The sequence below is a fragment of the Coregonus lavaretus genome (genome assembly GCF_964263955.1).
Source record: "Coregonus lavaretus genome assembly, contig: HAP1_SCAFFOLD_1373, whole genome shotgun sequence".
NCBI classification, from domain to species: domain Eukaryota; kingdom Metazoa; phylum Chordata; class Actinopteri; order Salmoniformes; family Salmonidae; genus Coregonus; species Coregonus lavaretus.
In genome coordinates this window covers 55,001-75,586 of record NW_028164913.1, presented here as the reverse complement: position 1 = coordinate 75,586, position 20,586 = coordinate 55,001, and the positions used below count along the sequence as shown (strand labels likewise).

Here is a 20,586-nt window from a genome sequence, read left to right as displayed (position 1 = left end):
TTTTAATTGTCCAGCCCATATATTTAGCCTCACAATTAAGTGTTTTACCATATTATTTTCATAAATACTTGCATTCATGAGTTGCATTGGCAAATTGTTTGCTCACAGGGAAATTAATATCCAACTAGTCAGTGACAACTGTGTGGAGTTTGGAGTTTAGCCCTTAAAATACCCCTCCTTATACCCCTCCATATAGCCCTCCATTTACCCTCCATTTACCCCTCCATATACCCCTCCATATAGCCCTCCCTTTACCCTCCATATAGCCCTCCATTTACCCTCCATATAGCCCTCCATTTACCCTCCATATAGCCCTCCATATAGCCCTCCATATAGCCCTCCATTTACCCTCCATATAGCCCTCCATTTACCCTCCATATACCCCTCCATTTACCCTCCATATAGCCCTCCATTTACCCTCCATATAGCCCTCCATATAGCCCTCCATATAGCCCTCCATATAGCCCTCCATTTACCCTCCATATAGCCCTCCATTTACCCTCCATATAGCCCTCCATATAGCCCTCCATATAGCCCTCCATATAGCCCTCCATTTACCCTCCATATAGCCCTCCATATAGCCCTCCATATAGCCCTCCATATAGCCCTCCATTTACCCTCCATATACCCTCCATATAGCCCTCCATATAGCCCTCAATTTACCCTCCATATAGCCCTCCATATAGCCCTCCATTTACCCTCCATATAGCCCTCCATTTACCCTCCATATAGCCCTCCATTTACCCTCCATATAGCCCTCCATATAGCCCTCCATTTACCCTCCATATAGCCCTCCATTTACCCTCCATATAGCCCTCCATATAGCCCTCCATTTACCCTCCATATAGCCCTCCATTTACCCTCCATATAGCCCTCCATATAGCCCTCCATATAGCCCTCCATATAGCCCTCCATATAGCCCTCCATTTACCCCTCCATTTACCCTCCATATAGCCCTCCATTTACCCTCCATATAGCCCTCCATATAGCCCTCCATATAGCCCTCCATATAGCCCTCCATATAGCCCTCCATATAGCCCTCCATTTACCCTCCATATAGCCCTCCATATAGCCCTCCATTTACCCTCCATATAGCCCTCCATATAGCCCTCCATTTACCCTCCATATAGCCCTCCATATAGCCCTCCATATAGCCCTCCATTTACCCTCCATATAGCCCTCCATATAGCCCTCCATATAGCCCTCCATTTACCCTCCATATAGCCCTCCATATAGCCCTCCATTTACCCTCCATATAGCCCTCCATATAGCCCTCCATATAGCCCTCCATATAGCCCTCCATTTACCCTCCATATAGCCCTCCATATAGCCCTCCATATAGCCCTCCATATAGCCCTCCATATACCCCTCCATATAGCCCTCCTTATACCCCTCCATATAGCCCTCCATATAGCCCTCCATATAGCCCTCCATATAGCCCTCCATATAGCCCTCCTTATACCCCTCCATATAGCCCTCCATATAGCCCTCCATATACCCCTCCATATAGCCCTCCTTATACCCCTCCATATAGCCCTCCATATAGCCCTCCATATAGCCCTCCATTTACCCTCCATATAGCCCTCCATTTACCCTCCATATAGCCCTCCATATAGCCCTCCATATAGCCCTCCATATAGCCCTCCATATAGCCCTCCATTTACCCTCCATATAGCCCTCCATTTACCCTCCACATACCCCTCCATATAGCCCTCCATATACCCCTCCATTTACCCTCCATATAGCCCTCCATTTACCCTCCATATAGCCCTCCATTTACCCTCCATATAGCCCTCCATATACCCCTCCATTTACCCTCCATATAGCCCTCCATTTACCCTCCATATAGCCCTCCATATAGCCCTCCATATAGCCCTCCATATAGCCCTCCATATAGCCCTCCATATAGCCCTCCATTTACCCTCCATATAGCCCTCCATTTACCCTCCATATAGCCCTCCATTTACCCTCCATATACCCCTCCATATAGCCCTCCATATACCCCTCCATTTACCCTCCATATAGCCCTCCATTTACCCTCCATATAGCCCTCCATTTACCCTCCATATACCCCTCCATTTACCCTCCATATAGCCCTCCATTTACCCTCCATATAGCCCTCCATTTACCCTCCATATAGCCCTCCATATAGCCCTCCATATAGCCCTCCATATAGCCCTCCATATACCCCTCCATATAGCCCTCCATATAGCCCTCCATATAGCCCTCCATTTACCCTCCATATAGCCCTCCATTTACCCTCCATATAGCCCTCCATTTACCCTCCATATAGCCCTCCATATAGCCCTCCATATAGCCCTCCATATAGCCCTCCATATAGCCCTCCATTTACCCTCCATATAGCCCTCCATTTACCCTCCATATACCCCTCCATATAGCCCTCCATATACCCCTCCATTTACCCTCCATATAGCCCTCCATTTACCCTCCATATAGCCCTCCATTTACCCTCCATATACCCCTCCATATAGCCCTCCATATACCCCTCCATTTACCCTCCATATAGCCCTCCATTTACCCTCCATATAGCCCTCCATATAGCCCTCCATATAGCCCTCCATATAGCCCTCCATATAGCCCTCCATATAGCCCTCCATTTACCCTCCATATAGCCCTCCATTTACCCTCCATATAGCCCTCCATTTACCCTCCATATACCCCTCCATATAGCCTTCCATATACCCCTCCATTTACCCTCCATATAGCCCTCCATTTACCCTCCATATAGCCCTCCATTTACCCTCCATATACCCCTCCATTTACCCTCCATATAGCCCTCCATTTACCCTCCATATAGCCCTCCATATAGCCCTCCATATAGCCCTCCATATAGCCCTCCATATAGCCCTCCATATAGCCCTCCATATAGCCCTCCATATAGCCCTCCATTTACCCTCCATATAGCCCTCCATATAGCCCTCCATTTACCCTCCATATAGCCCTCCATATAGCCCTCCATATAGCCCTCCATTTACCCCTCCATATACCCCTCCATATACCCCTCCATTTACCCTCCATATAGCCCTCCATTTACCCTCCATATAGCCCTCCATTTACCCTCCATTTACCCTCCATATAGCCCTCCATATAGCCCTCCATTTACCCTCCATATATCCCTCCATATAGCCCTCCATATACCCCTCCATATAGCCCTCCATTTACCCTCCATATAGCCCTCCATATAGCCCTCCATATAGCCCTCCATATAGCCCTCCATATAGCCCTCCATATAGCCCTCCATTTACCCCTCCATTTACCCTCCATATAGCCCTCCATTTACCCTCCATATAGCCCTCCATATAGCCCTCCATATAGCCCTCCATATAGCCCTCCATATAGCCCTCCATTTACCCTCCATATAGCCCTCCATATAGCCCTCCATATAGCCCTCCATATAGCCCTCCATATAGCCCTCCATTTACCCCTCCATATAGCCCTCCATATAGCCCTCCATATAGCCCTCCATTTACCCTCCATATAGCCCTCCATATAGCCCTCCATATACCCCTCCATTTACCCTCCATTTACCCTCCATATACCCCTCCATTTACCCTCCATATAGCCCTCCATATAGCCCTCCATATAGCCCTCCATTTACCCTCCATATAGCCCTCCATATAGCCCTCCATATAGCCCTCCATTTACCCTCCATTTACCCCTCCATTTACCCTCCATATAGCCCTCCATATAGCCCTCCATTTACCCTCCATATAGCCCTCCATATAGCCCTCCATATAGCCCTCCATATAGCCCTCCATTTACCCTCCATATAGCCCTCCATTTACCCTCCATATAGCCCTCCATATAGCCCTCCATATAGCCCTCCATATAGCCCTCCATATACCCCTCCATATAGCCCTCCATTTACCCTCCATATAGCCCTCCATTTACCCTCCATATAGCCCTCCATATAGCCCTCCATATACCCCTCCATATAGCCCTCCATTTACCCTCCATATAGCCCTCCATATAGCCCTCCATATACCCCTCCATATAGCCCTCCATTTACCCTCCATATAGCCCTCCATTTACCCTCCATATAGCCCTCCATTTACCCTCCATATAGCCCTCCATATAGCCCTCCATTTACCCTCCATATAGCCCTCCATATAGCCCTCCATATAGCCCTCCATATACCCCTCCATATAGCCCTCCATTTACCCTCCATATAGCCCTCCATTTACCCTCCATATAGCCCTCCATTTACCCTCCATTTACCCTCCATATAGCCCTCCATATAGCCCTCCATTTACCCTCCATATAGCCCTCCATATAGCCCTCCATATACCCCTCCATATAGCCCTCCATTTACCCTCCATTTACCCTCCATATAGCCCTCCATATAGCCCTCCATATAGCCCTCCATTTACCCTCCATATAGCCCTCCATATAGCCCTCCATATAGCCCTCCATTTACCCCTCCATTTACCCTCCATATAGCCCTCCATTTACCCTCCATATAGCCCTCCATATAGCCCTCCATATAGCCCTCCATATAGCCCTCCATTTACCCTCCATATAGCCCTCCATATAGCCCTCCATATAGCCCTCCATATAGCCCTCCATATACCCCTCCATATACCCCTCCATATAGCCCTCCATATAGCCCTCCATATAGCCCTCCATTTACCCTCCATATAGCCCTCCATTTACCCCTCCATTTACCCTCCATATAGCCCTCCATATAGCCCTCCATATAGCCCTCCATTTACCCTCCATATACCCCTCCATATAGCCCTCCATATACCCCTCCATTTACCCTCCATATAGCCCTCCATTTACCCTCCATATAGCCCTCCATTTACCCTCCATATAGCCCTCCATATAGCCCTCCATATAGCCCTCCATATAGCCCTCCATATACCCCTCCATATAGCCCTCCATATAGCCCTCCATATAGCCCTCCATATAGCCCTCCATATAGCCCTCCATTTACCCTCCATATACCCCTCCATATAGCCCTCCATATACCCCTCCATTTACCCTCCATATAGCCCTCCATTTACCCTCCATATAGCCCTCCATTTACCCTCCATATACCCCTCCATTTACCCTCCATATAGCCCTCCATTTACCCTCCATATAGCCCTCCATATAGCCCTCCATATAGCCCTCCATATAGCCCTCCATATACCCCTCCATATAGCCCTCCATTTACCCTCCATATAGCCCTCCATATAGCCCTCCATTTACCCTCCATATAGCCCTCCATATAGCCCTCCATATAGCCCTCCATATAGCCCTCCATTTACCCCTCCATTTACCCTCCATATAGCCCTCCATTTACCCTCCATATAGCCCTCCATATAGCCCTCCATATAGCCCTCCATATACCCCTCCATATAGCCCTCCATTTACCCTCCATATAGCCCTCCATTTACCCTCCATATAGCCCTCCATTTACCCTCCATTTACCCTCCATATACCCCTCCATATAGCCCTCCATTTACCCTCCATATAGCCCTCCATTTACCCTCCATATAGCCCTCCATTTACCCCCCATATAGCCCTCCATATAGCCCTCCATATAGCCCTCCATATAGCCCTCCATTTACCCTCCATATAGCCCTCCATATAGCCCTCCATATACCCCTCCATATAGCCCTCCATTTACCCTCCATATAGCCCTCCATTTACCCTCCATATAGCCCTCCATTTACCCCCCATATAGCCCTCCATATAGCCCTCCATATAGCCCTCCATATAGCCCTCCATATAGCCCTCCATATAGCCCTCCATTTACCCTCCATATAGCCCTCCATTTACCCTCCATATAGCCCTCCATATAGCCCTCCATATAGCCCTCCATATAGCCCTCCATATAGCCCTCCATTTACCCCTCCATTTACCCTCCATATAGCCCTCCATTTACCCTCCATATAGCCCTCCATATAGCCCTCCATATAGCCCTCCATATAGCCCTCCATATAGCCCTCCATATAGCCCTCCATTTACCCTCCATATAGCCCTCCATATAGCCCTCCATATAGCCCTCCATATAGCCCTCCATTTACCCTCCATATAGCCCTCCATATAGCCCTCCATATAGCCCTCCATATAGCCCTCCATTTACCCTCCATATAGCCCTCCATATAGCCCTCCATTTACCCTCCATATAGCCCTCCATATAGCCCTCCATATAGCCCTCCATATAGCCCTCCATATAGCCCTCCATTTACCCTCCATATAGCCCTCCATATAGCCCTCCATATAGCCCTCCATTTACCCTCCATATAGCCCTCCATATAGCCCTCCATATAGCCCTCCATATAGCCCTCCATTTACCCTCCATTTACCCCTCCATTTACCCTCCATATAGCCCTCCATTTACCCTCCATATAGCCCTCCATATAGCCCTCCATATAGCCCTCCATATAGCCCTCCATTTACCCTCCATATAGCCCTCCATATAGCCCTCCATATAGCCCTCCATATAGCCCTCCATTTACCCTCCATATAGCCCTCCATATAGCCCTCCATATAGCCCTCCATATAGCCCTCCATATAGCCCTCCATATAGCCCTCCATTTACCCTCCATATAGCCCTCCATATAGCCCTCCATATAGCCCTCCATTTACCCTCCATATAGCCCTCCATTTACCCTCCATATAGCCCTCCATATACCCCTCCATTTACCCTCCATATAGCCCTCCATTTACCCTCCATATAGCCCTCCATTTACCCTCCATATACCCCTCCATTTACCCTCCATATAGCCCTCCATTTACCCTCCATATAGCCCTCCATATAGCCCTCCATATAGCCCTCCATATAGCCCTCCATATAGCCCTCCATATACCCCTCCATTTACCCTCCATATAGCCCTCCATATAGCCCTCCATTTACCCTCCATATAGCCCTCCATATAGCCCTCCATATAGCCCTCCATTTACCCCTCCATTTACCCTCCATATAGCCCTCCATATAGCCCTCCATATACCCCTCCATATAGCCCTCCATTTACCCTCCATATAGCCCTCCATTTACCCTCCATATAGCCCTCCATATAGCCCTCCATATACCCCTCCATATAGCCCTCCATTTACCCTCCATTTACCCCTCCATATAGCCCTCCATATAGCCCTCCATATAGCCCTCCATATAGCCCTCCATATAGCCCTCCATTTACCCCTCCATTTACCCTCCATATAGCCCTCCATTTACCCTCCATATAGCCCTCCATATAGCCCTCCATATAGCCCTCCATATAGCCCTCCATATAGCCCTCCATTTACCCTCCATATAGCCCTCCATATAGCCCTCCATATAGCCCTCCATATAGCCCTCCATTTACCCTCCATATAGCCCTCCATATAGCCCTCCATATAGCCCTCCATTTACCCTCCATATAGCCCTCCATATAGCCCTCCATATAGCCCTCCATATAGCCCTCCATATAGCCCTCCATATACCCCTCCATTTACCCTCCATATACCCCTCCATTTACCCTCCATATACCCCTCTATTTACCCTCCATATAGCCCTCCATATAGCCCTCCATATAGCCCTCCATTTACCCTCCATATAGCCCTCCATATAGCCCTCCATATAGCCCTCCATTTACCCCTCCATTTACCCTCCATATAGCCCTCCATTTACCCTCCATATAGCCCTCCATATAGCCCTCCATATACCCCTCCATATAGCCCTCCATTTACCCTCCATATAGCCCTCCATTTACCCTCCATATAGCCCTCCATTTACCCTCCATATAGCCCTCCATATAGCCCTCCATATACCCCTCCATATAGCCCTCCATTTACCCTCCATATAGCCCTCCATATAGCCCTCCATATACCCCTCCATATAGCCCTCCATTTACCCTCCATATAGCCCTCCATTTACCCTCCATATAGCCCTCCATATAGCCCTCCATTTACCCTCCATATAGCCCTCCATATAGCCCTCCATATAGCCCTCCATATACCCCTCCATATAGCCCTCCATTTACCCTCCATATAGCCCTCCATTTACCCTCCATATAGCCCTCCATTTACCCTCCATATAGCCCTCCATATAGCCCTCCATTTACCCTCCATATAGCCCTCCATATAGCCCTCCATATAGCCCTCCATTTACCCTCCATTTACCCTCCATATAGCCCTCCATATAGCCCTCCATATAGCCCTCCATTTACCCTCCATATAGCCCTCCATATAGCCCTCCATATAGCCCTCCATATAGCCCTCCATTTACCCCTCCATTTACCCTCCATATAGCCCTCCATTTACCCTCCATATAGCCCTCCATATAGCCCTCCATATAGCCCTCCATATAGCCCTCCATATAGCCCTCCATTTACCCTCCATATAGCCCTCCATATAGCCCTCCATATAGCCCTCCATATAGCCCTCCATATACCCCTCCATATACCCCTCCATATAGCCCTCCATATAGCCCTCCATATAGCCCTCCATTTACCCTCCATATAGCCCTCCATTTACCCCTCCATTTACCCTCCATATAGCCCTCCATATAGCCCTCCATATAGCCCTCCATTTACCCTCCATATACCCCTCCATATAGCCCTCCATATACCCCTCCATTTACCCTCCATATAGCCCTCCATTTACCCTCCATATAGCCCTCCATTTACCCTCCATATAGCCCTCCATATAGCCCTCCATATAGCCCTCCATATAGCCCTCCATATAGCCCTCCATATAGCCCTCCATATAGCCCTCCATTTACCCTCCATATACCCCTCCATTTACCCTCCATATACCCCTCCATATAGCCCTCCATATACCCCTCCATTTACCCTCCATATAGCCCTCCATTTACCCTCCATATAGCCCTCCATTTACCCTCCATATACCCCTCCATTTACCCTCCATATAGCCCTCCATATAGCCCTCCATATAGCCCTCCATATAGCCCTCCATATACCCCTCCATATAGCCCTCCATATAGCCCTCCATTTACCCTCCATATAGCCCTCCATTTACCCTCCATATAGCCCTCCATATAGCCCTCCATATAGCCCTCCATATAGCCCTCCATTTACCCCTCCATTTACCCTCCATATAGCCCTCCATTTACCCTCCATATAGCCCTCCATATAGCCCTCCATATACCCCTCCATATAGCCCTCCATTTACCCTCCATATAGCCCTCCATTTACCCTCCATATAGCCCTCCATTTACCCTCCATATACCCCTCCATATAGCCCTCCATTTACCCTCCATATAGCCCTCCATTTACCCTCCATATAGCCCTCCATTTACCCCCCATATAGCCCTCCATATAGCCCTCCATATAGCCCTCCATATAGCCCTCCATATAGCCCTCCATTTACCCTCCATATAGCCCTCCATATAGCCCTCCATATACCCCTCCATATAGCCCTCCATTTACCCTCCATATAGCCCTCCATTTACCCTCCATATAGCCCTCCATTTACCCCCCATATAGCCCTCCATATAGCCCTCCATATAGCCCTCCATATAGCCCTCCATATACCCCTCCATATAGCCCTCCATATAGCCCTCCATTTACCCTCCATATAGCCCTCCATTTACCCTCCATATAGCCCTCCATATAGCCCTCCATATAGCCCTCCATATAGCCCTCCATATAGCCCTCCATTTACCCTCCATATAGCCCTCCATTTACCCTCCATATAGCCCTCCATATAGCCCTCCATATAGCCCTCCATATAGCCCTCCATATAGCCCTCCATATAGCCCTCCATATAGCCCTCCATTTACCCTCCATATAGCCCTCCATATAGCCCTCCATATAGCCCTCCATATAGCCCTCCATTTAGCCCTCCATATACCCCTCCATATAGCCCTCCATTTACCCCTCCATTTACCCTCCATATAGCCCTCCATTTACCCTCCATATAGCCCTCCATATAGCCCTCCATATAGCCCTCCATATAGCCCTCCATTTACCCCTCCATTTACCCTCCATATACCCCTCCATTTACCCCTCCATTTACCCTCCATATAGCCCTCCATATACCCCTCCATATAGCCCTCCATTTACCCCTCCATATAGCCCTCCATATAGCCCTCCATATAGCCCTCCATATAGCCCTCCATATAGCCCTCCATTTACCCTCCATATAGCCCTCCATATAGCCCTCCATATAGCCCTCCATATAGCCCTCCATTTACCCCTCCATTTACCCTCCATATAGCCCTCCATATAGCCCTCCATTTACCCTCCATATAGCCCTCCATATAGCCCTCCATATAGCCCTCCATATAGCCCTCCATATAGCCCTCCATTTACCCCTCCATTTACCCTCCATATACCCCTCCATTTACCCCTCCATTTACCCTCCATATACCCCTCCATATAGCCCTCCATATACCCCTCCATATAGCCCTCCATTTACCCCTCCATATAGCCCTCCATATAGCCCTCCATATAGCCCTCCATATAGCCCTCCATATAGCCCTCCATTTACCCTCCATATAGCCCTCCATATAGCCCTCCATATAGCCCTCCATATAGCCCTCCATATAGCCCTCCATATAGCCCTCCATTTACCCTCCATATAGCCCTCCATATAGCCCTCCATTTACCCTCCATATAGCCCTCCATATAGCCCTCCATTTACCCTCCATATAGCCCTCCATTTACCCTCCATATAGCCCTCCATATAGCCCTCCATTTACCCTCCATATAGCCCTCCATTTACCCTCCATATAGCCCTCCATATAGCCCTCCATATAGCCCTCCATTTACCCTCCATATAGCCCTCCATTTACCCTCCATATAGCCCTCCATATAGCCCTCCATATAGCCCTCCATTTACCCTCCATATAGCCCTCCATATAGCCCTCCATATAGCCCTCCATATACCCCTCCATATAGCCCTCCATTTACCCTCCATATAGCCCTCCATATAGCCCTCCATTTACCCTCCATATACCCCTCCATATAGCCCTCCATTTACCCTCCATATAGCCCTCCATATACCCCTCCATATAGCCCTCCATATAGCCCTCCATATAGCCCTCCATATAGCCCTCCATATAGCCCTCCATTTACCCTCCATATAGCCCTCCATATACCCCTCCATATAGCCCTCCATATAGCCCTCCATTTACCCTCCATATAGCCCTCCATATAGCCCTCCATATAGCCCTCCATATACCCTCCATATAGCCCTCCATTTACCCTCCATATAGCCCTCCATATAGCCCTCCATATAGCCCTCCATATAGCCCTCCATATAGCCCTCCATATAGCCCTCCATATAGCCCTCCATATAGCCCTCCATATAGCCCTCCATTTACCCTCCATATAGCCCTCAAAATACCCCTCAATATACCTCTCCATAAAGTATAGCCCTCAAAATCCCACTACATATACCCCTCCATACACTGCCTTACAAAAGTATTCATCCTCCTTGGCGTTTTTCCTATTTTGTTGCATTACAACCTGTAACTTAAATTGATTTTTATTTGGATTTCATGTAATGGACATACACAAAATAGTCCAAATTGGTGAAGTGAAATGAAAAAAATTACTTGTTAAATTTTTTTCCAAGAAATATATAACAGAAAAGTGGTGCGTGAATGTATTCACCCCCTTTGCTATGAAGCCCCTAAATAAAGATCTGGTGCAACCAATTACCTTCAGAAGTGGGGCCCCGTGTAGCTCAGTTGTTAGAGCATGGCGCTTGCAACGCCAGGGTTGTGGGTTCGTTTCCCACGGGGGGCCAGTATGAAAAATGTATGCACTCACTAACTGTAAGTCGCTCTGGAAAAGAGCATTGCTAAATGACTAAAATGTAAATGTAGAAGTCACATAATGAGTTAAATAAAGTGTGCTTAGTGGTGTGCAATCTAAGTGTCACATGATCTGTCACATGATCTCAGTATATATACACCTGTTCTGAAAGGCCCCAGAGTCTGCAACACCACTAAGCAAGGGGCACCACCAAGCAAGAGGCACCATGAAGACCAAGGAGCTCTCCAAACAGGTCAGGGACAAAGTTGTGGAGAAGTCAGGGATGGGTTATAAAAAAGTATCAGAAACTTTGAACATCCCACGGAGCACCATTAAATCCATTATTAAAAAATGGAGAGAATATGGCACCACAACAAACCTGCCAAGAGTGGGCCGCCCACCAAAACTCATGGACCAGGCAAGGAGGGCATTAATCAGAGAGGCAACAAAGAGATCAAAGATAACCCTGAAGGAGCTGCAAAGCTCCACAGCGGAGATTGGAGTATCTGTCCATAGGACCACTTTAAGCCGTACACTCCACAGTGCTGGGCTTTACGGAAGAGTGGCCAGAAAAAAGCCATTGCTTAAAGAAAAAAATAAGCAAACACGTTTGGTGTTCGCCAAAAGGCATGTTGGAGACTACCCAAACATATGGAAGAAGGTACTCTGGTCAGATGAGACTGAAATGTAGCTTTTTGGCCATCAAGGAAAATGTCTGGCGCAAACCCAACACCTTTCATCACCCCGAGAACACCATCCCCACAGTGAAGCATGGTGGTGGCAGCATCATGCTGTGGGGATGTTTTTCATCGGCAGGGACTGGGAAACTGGTCAGAATTGAAGGAATGATGGATGGCGCTAAATACAGGGAAATTCTTGAGAGAAACCTGTTTCAGTCTTCCAGAGATTTGAGACTGGGACGGAGTTTCACATTCCAGCAGGACAATGACCCTCAAAATACCCCTCCATGGCATAACAAGTCATGTCAAACTGTGTAGAATTGCAGGAAATGCGTTTTAAAATGTCCCCAAATAATTTTTGGGGAGGACCAGTCTACGGTTCTTCCCCCCTAATATCTACACCACAATTTAGTCCCTTGGTCTGTGTGTCTTACTGTGCAGCTGTTCACATCTACATAGCAGATTTCTGGTTGTGAGTTCTACCACTAACCCTGTGTGTGTGTGTCTGTGTGTGTGTGTGTGTCTGTGTGTGTCTGTGTGTCTGTGTGTCTGTGTGTGTGTGTGTACGTGTTTAACTATACTTGTGAAGGTCCCCACAAGAACAGTACATTAACAAAAATTTGACCAACTGGAGACATTTTGTTTGTCCCCACAAGGTTCAATGATATTTCTAGGTGGTTTAGGCGTTAAAAGGTTAGTTTTAGGGTTAGGTTTTTGGTTAGGGAAAATAGGATTTTGAAGGTCAGTTGTAGAAGACTGTGTGTCTCACCATGCAGCTGTTTCCCTCCACATAACTGATGTCCGGTAGAGAGTTCTTGGCGTAGATGGAGATGATCACCTGACTTCCTGTCTGGTGCCAGTCAAACCTGCACGGAACCACCGTCTTACCCTACACAAACACAAACAAACAGGGTCAGAATCACACACACACACACACACACACAAACACAAACACACAGGGTCAGAATCACACACACACACACACACACACACACACAAACACAAACACACAGGGTCAGAATCACACACACACACACACACACACACACACACAGACAGGGTCAGAATCACACACACACACACACACACACACAAACACAAACACACAGGGTCAGAATCACACACACACACACACACAAACACACACACACACACACACAGGGTCAGAATCACACACACACACACACAAACACAAACACACAGGGTCAGAATCACACACACACACACACACACACACACAAACACACACACACAGGGTCAGAATCACACACACACACACACAGGGTCAGAATCACACACACACACACCAATGTACACACGGACACACTAGAAGTGACTTCTAGGTTGTAAAACCATGGTTGGTCAGTTGTCCAACACCCTGTATTCCATTTCTCTGTCCAGTCCGAAACCAGAAGGTGGAGATATACACTCAGGGTGTGTCCCAATAATCTATTTTTCAACCAAAGTGTGCACTTGTTCACTTCCATTCATGGATTTCAAAAGGAAATGACTGGAATATGGAAACTCTTTCTAGCCAATGCCTTCATAAATCCAATGGGTTTAAATGTGTTGGGGAGTGGTGAACGAGGCACAGAAAGGAGAGATCATTGGACCTCAACCTCTAACATGCTCTCTGAACAGACACACACACACACACACACACACACACACACACACACACCCCGACCCACCGTGTCTTTCTTCTTCCAGAGGTGGTTGCCGCGGCTACAGCCCTCCTGTGAGAGGAACGTGTTGAAGTCTGACGTTTTCTTCTTGCAACAGCTCCAGTACTTCATACTGGGAAGACACATACATACACACACACACACACACACACACACACAGAGACATACAAACACAGAGACACCAGAAACACACACACACACACACGGATTCAAGCACAAAACACACACACACACACACACACACACAAACACAAATCAAGCACAACACACACACACACACACACACACACGATTAACTAACAACAAATCTGAAGCCAAAAAGCAGTCAGGAATATGTTATTGACATCTCTGTAGATTTGCAGAGTCATTAGCTAGTAAGCACAGCTAGTCATTAACTAGCATCCACAGCTAATCATTAGCTAGTCATTAGCTATCAAGCATAGCTAGTCACTAGCTAGTAAGCACAGCTAGTAATTAGCTAGTAAGCACAGCTAGTCATTAACTAGCATGCACAGCTAATCATTAGCTAGAAAGCACAGCTAATCATTAGCTAGAAAGCACAGCTAATCATTAACTAGCAAGCACAGCTAGTCTTTAGCTAGTAAGCACAGCTAGTAATTAGCACAGCTAGTGGTCCTCTGTAGCTCAGCTGGTAGAGCACGGCGCTTGTAACGCCAGGGTAGTGGGTTCGATCCCCGGGACCACCCATACACAAAAAAAAATTTTATGCACGCATGACTGTAAGTCGCTTTGGATAAAAGCGTCTGCTAAATGGCATATTATATTATATTATTAGATAGTCATTACCTAGTAAGCACAGCTCATCATTAGCTACTCATTAGTCAGTAATTAGCTAGCAAGCACAGTCATTAGCTACTCATTAACTAGCAAGCAGAGCTTGTCATTAGCTAATAAGCACAGCTAGTCGTTAGCTAGTAAGCACAGCTAGTCATTAGCTAGCAAGCACAGCTATTCATTAATTAGCAAGCACAGCTAGTCATTATCTAGAGTGTACAGCTAGTCATTAGCTAGTAAGCACAGCTAGTCATTAGTTAGTAAGCACAGCTGGTCATTAGCTAGTAAGCACAGCTAGTCATTAGCTACTCATTAACTAGCAAGCAGAGCTAGTCATTAGCTAGTCATTAGCTAGTAAGCACAGCTAGTCGTTAGCTAGTAAGCACAGCTAGTCATTAGCTAGCAATCGCAGCTAATCATTAATTAGCAAGCACAGCTAGTCATTAGCTAGAGTGTACAGCTAGCCATTAACTAGCAAGCATAGCTAGTCATTAGCTAGTAAGCACAGCTAGTCATTAGCTAGTCATTACCTAGTAAGCACAGCTGTCATTAACTAGTCATTACCTAGTTAGCACAGCTCATCCTTTGCTACTCATTAGTCAGTCATTAGCTAGCAATCACAGTTAGTCATTAGCTACTCATTAACTAGCAAGCACAGCAAGTCATTAGCTAGTAATTTGCTAACAAGCACAGCAGGTCATTAGCTAGTTATTAGCTAGCAAGCACAGTTAGTCATTAGCTAGTAAGCACAGCTCATCATTAGCTAGCAAGCACAGCTTTTTATTAGCTAGAAAACACAGCTAGTCATTAGCTACTCATTAGTTAGTCATTAGCTAGCAAACACAGCTAGTCATTAGCTAGCAAGCACAGCTTTTTATTAGCTAGAAAACACAGCTAGTCATTAGCTAGTAAGCAAAGCTAATCATTAGCTAGTAAGCACAGCTAATCATTAGCTAGTAAGCACAGCTAATCATTAGCTAGCAAGCACAGCTAATCATTAGCTAGTAAGCACAGCTAATCATTAGCTAGAGTGTACAGCTAGTCATTAGCTAGTAAGCACAGCTAGTCATTAGCTAGTCATTGGCTAGTAAGCACTGCTCATCATTAGCTACTCATTAGTTAGTCATTAGCTAGCAAAAACAGCTAGTCATTAGCTAGTAAGCACAGCTAGTCATTAGCTAGTAAGCACAGCTAGTCATTAGCTAGCAATCACAGCTAATCATTAGCTAGCAAGCACAGCTAGACATTAGCTAGCAATCACAGCTAATCATTAGCTAGCAAGCACAGCTAGACATTAGCTAGTCATTAGCTAGCAAGCACAGCTAGTCATTATCTAGTCATTAGCAGTCATTAGCTAGCAAGCAGTGAGTCATTAGCTAGTCATTAGCTAGTAAACACAGCTAGTCATTAGCTAGTAAGCACAGCTAATCATTAGCTAGTAAGCACAGGTAGTCATTAGCTAGTAAGCACAGGTAGTCATTAGCTAGCAAGCACAGCTAGTCATTATCTAGTCATTAGCAGTCATTAGCTAGCAAGCAGTGAGTCATTAGCTAGTCATTAGCTAGTAAGCACAGCTAGTCATTAGCTATTAAGCACAGCTAGTCATTAGCTATTAAGCACAGCTAGTCATTAGCTAGCAAACACAGTAACCAGTTGATCATTTAACTGCACGTTGTTGTTTTTTTGTTTCACGTTCCATTTGGGGACCATGTCAAATGTCTCCACTTAATACTCAGCAAACAGATATTGAGTGTGAAGTGTGTGGTGTTACAGCCGCAGACAGAAGATGATGCAACCTGTGTTGTGTGTGTGGTTGACGTACCCTTCATGGAAGATGGGTACTCCAGCGTGGAAAAGACACAGTTGGTCATTGCTGGCAGGGCCCTCAAAGCTCCGGGCACAGCCTCCATTCTTACACAGCGTCCCTACCTTAACCTCACCATCATCCTCCTCTGGAGAACAGACACAGGGAAGACTAGTTACTGTTATGCCCTGTACTGATGCAATGAAGACTAGTTACTGTTATGTACTGATGTAATGAAGACTGGTTACTGTTATGTACTGATGCAATGAAGACTAGTTACTGTTATGTCCTGATGTAATGAAGACTAGTTACTGTTATGCCCTGTACTGATGCAATGAAGACTAGTTACTGTTATGTACTGATGTAATGAAGACTGATTACTGTTATGTACTGATGCAATGAAGACTAGTTACTGTTATGTCCTGATGTAATGAAGACTAGTTACTGTTATGTCCTGATGTAATGAAGACTAGTTACTGTTATGTCCTGATGTAATGAAGACTAGTTACTGTTATGTCCTGATGTAATGAAGACTAGTTACTGTTATGTTCTGAGGTAATGAAGACTAGTTACTGTTATGTCCTGATGTAATGAAGACTAGTTACTGTTATGTCCTGATGTAATGAAGACTAGTTACTGTTATGTACTGATGTAATGAAGACTGATTACTGTTATGTACTGATGCAATGAAGACTAGTTACTGTTATGTCCTGATGTAATGAAGACTAGTTACTGTTATGTCCTGATGTAATGAAGACTGGTTACTGTTATGTCCTGATGTAATGAAGACTAGTTACTGTTATGTCCTGTACTGATGTAATGAAGACTAGTTACTGTTATGTTCTGATGTAATGAAGACTAGTTACTGTTATGTTCTGAGGTAATGAAGACTAGTTACTGTTATGTCCTGATGTAATGAAGACTAGTTACTGTTATGTCCTGTACTGATGTAATGAAGACTAGTTACTGTTATGTTCTGATGTAATGAAGACTAGTTACTGTTATGTCCTGATGTAATGAAGACTAGTTACTGTTATGTCCTGATGTAATGAAGACTAGTTACTGTTATGTCCTGATGTAATGAAGACTAGTTACTGTTATGTCCTGATGTAATGAAGACTAGTTACTGTTATGTACTGATGTAATGAAGACTGGTTACTGTTATGTACTGATGTAATGAAGACTAGTTACTGTTACGTTCTGATGTAATGAAGACTAGTTACTGCTAAGTCCTGATGTAATGAAGACTAGTTAATGTCATGTACTGATGAAATGAAGACTGGTTACTGTTATGTTCTGATGTAATGAAGACTAGTTACTGTTATGTCCTGATGTAATGAAGACTAGTTACTGTTATGTCCTGTACTGATGCAATGAAGACTAGTTACTGTTATGTCCTGAGGTAATGAAGACTAGTTACTGTTATGTCCTGTACTGATGTAATGAAGACTAGTTACTGTTATGTCCTGAGGTAATGAAGACTAGTTACTGTTATGTCCTGTACTGATGTAATGAAGACTAGTTACTGTTATGTTCTGATGTAATGAAGACTGGTTACTGTTATGTCCTGATGTAATGAAGACTAGTTACTGTTATGTCCTGATGTAATGAAGACTAGTTACTGTTATGTCCTGATGTAATGAAGACTAGTTACTGTTATGTCCTGATGTAATGAAGACTAGTTACTGTTATGTCCTGATGTAATGAAGACTAGTTACTGTTATGTCCTGTACTGATGTAATGAAGACTAGTTACTGTTATGTCCTGATATAATGAAGACTAGTTACTGTTATGTCCTGATGTAATGAAGACTAGTTACTGTTATGTCCTGATGTAATGAAGACTAGTTACTGTTATGTCCTGATGTAATGAAGACTAGTTACTGTTATGTCCTGTACTGATGTAATGAAGACTAGTTACTGTTATGTCCTGATGTAATGAAGACTAGTTACTGTTATGTCCTGATGTAATGAAGACTAGTTACTGTTATGTCCTGATGTAATGAAGACTAGTTACTGTTATGTCCTGTACTGATGTAATGAAGACTAGTTACTGTTATGTCCTGTACTGATGTAATGAAGACTAGTTACTGTTATGTCCTGATGTAATGAAGACTAGTTACTGTTATGTCCTGATGTAATGAAGACTAGTTACTGTTATGTCCTGATGTAATGAAGACTAGTTACTGTTATGTCCTGTACTGATGTAATGAAGACTAGTTACTGTTATGTCCTGTACTGATGTAATGAAGACTGGTTACTGTTATGTCCTGATGTAATGAAGACTAGTTACTGTTATGTCCTGATGTAATGAAGACTAGTTACTGTTATGTCCTGATGTAATGAAGACTAGTTACTGTTATGTCCTGATGTAATGAAAACTAGTTACTGTTATGTCCTGATGTAATGAAGACTAGTTACTGTTATGTCCTGATGTAATGAAGACTAGTTACTGTTATGTCCTGATGTAATGAAAACTAGTTACTGTTATGTACTGATGTAATGAAGACTAGTTAATGTTATGTCCTGATGTAATGAAGACTAGTTACTGTTATGTCCTGATGTAATGAAGACTAGTTACTGTTATGTCCTGATGTAATGAAGACTAGTTACTGTTATGTCCTGATGTAATGAAAACTAGTTACTGTTATGTCCTGATGTAATGAAGACTAGTTACTGTTATGTACTGATGTAATGAAGACTAGTTACTGTTATGTACTGATGTAATGAAGACTAGTTACTGTTATGTCATGTACTGAAGACTGGTTACTGTTATGTCCTGATGTAATGAAGACTAGTTACTGTTATGTCCTGATGTAATGAAGACTAGTTACTGTTATGTCCTGATGTAATGAAGACTAGTTACTGTTATGTCCTGTACTGAGGTTATCTGTGCTGAAGTAATGTAATGCCTTCTCCATTTGGATTTCAGTTATCTCTGAGGAGGAGAGGAGAGGAAGATGAGAGGGAGGTGAAATGAGAAGAGAGGAGAGGTTGTGTCCGTACTTTTCTTCTCAGTAGGATTGTCCTCAGACAGCTTCAGTTTCTCCAGAGCCTGTCTCAGAGAGGGAGAGATCTTCTGCTGCAGTCTGACCAATGGCTCATCTGGACTGGAAACAACAACCAACAGCATAAACATCAACAAACAATAACAACAAACATCAACAATAAAAACTTAAGAGAAGCAATGTGTCTACACAAGGACTGTCACCGATGTCACGCAAAATAAAATACCAGGAGGACTTTGAAGAGCCTGACCTCAGACCTACCTGGGTCTGCGTATGGACTCCAGGGGTTTGGGAGCAGAGATGGTTGAAATCTAACCCCTGACCTCTGAACCTACCTGGGCCTGCATATGGACTCCAGGGGTTTGGGAGCAGAGATGATGAACTCGCTGAACTTTGGTTTGAGGTCATCAGCTCTCCCCTTCTCCACTGACGACGTCACGTCTGGTTTCACTGGCTCAGAAGGCTTCTCCTGGTTGTGGGGACCTTTGGTGCAGCCCTGCACACACACAGTACAGTTACTACCTAGCCCTAAAACCCTGTGACGTGGCTTAGCACACAGCCTCCCTGAACCTGCCTGTGACTGGGCTGGCTTAGCACACAGCCTCCCTGAACCTGCCTGTGACTGGGCTGGCTTAGCACACAGCCTCCCTGAACCTGCCTGTGACTGGGCTGGCTTAGCACACAGCCTCCCTGAACCTGCCTGTGACTGGGCTGGCTTAGCACACAGCCTCCCTGAACCTGCCTGTGACTGGGCTGGCTTAGCACACAGCCTCCCTGAACCTGCCTGTGACTGGGCTGGCTTAGCACACAGCCTCCCTGAACCTGCCTGTGACTGGGCTGGCTTAGCACACAGCCTCCCTGAACCTGCCTGTGACTGGGCTGGCTTAGCACACAGCCTCCC

The 20,586-nt window shown here is 45.5% G+C and overlaps 1 protein-coding gene across 1 annotated transcript in view; it reads right to left on the bottom strand.

Annotated features, from left to right (window-relative positions):
* The window catches only part of LOC311116457 (cysteine and histidine-rich domain-containing protein 1-like), a 49,226-nt gene that overhangs the window by 9,556 nt on the left and 19,084 nt on the right, over positions 1-20,586 (bottom strand). The window contains exons 4-8 of the mRNA XM_084191540.1: positions 20,021-20,181; positions 19,684-19,787; positions 16,697-16,826; positions 14,086-14,191; positions 13,164-13,283 (exon numbers count right to left, since the gene is read on the bottom strand). Of these exons, the coding sequence (XP_084047666.1) occupies positions 13,164-13,283; positions 14,086-14,191; positions 16,697-16,826; positions 19,684-19,787; positions 20,021-20,181 (621 nt within the window). The remainder of the gene's footprint in view (positions 1-13,163; positions 13,284-14,085; positions 14,192-16,696; positions 16,827-19,683; positions 19,788-20,020; positions 20,182-20,586) is intronic.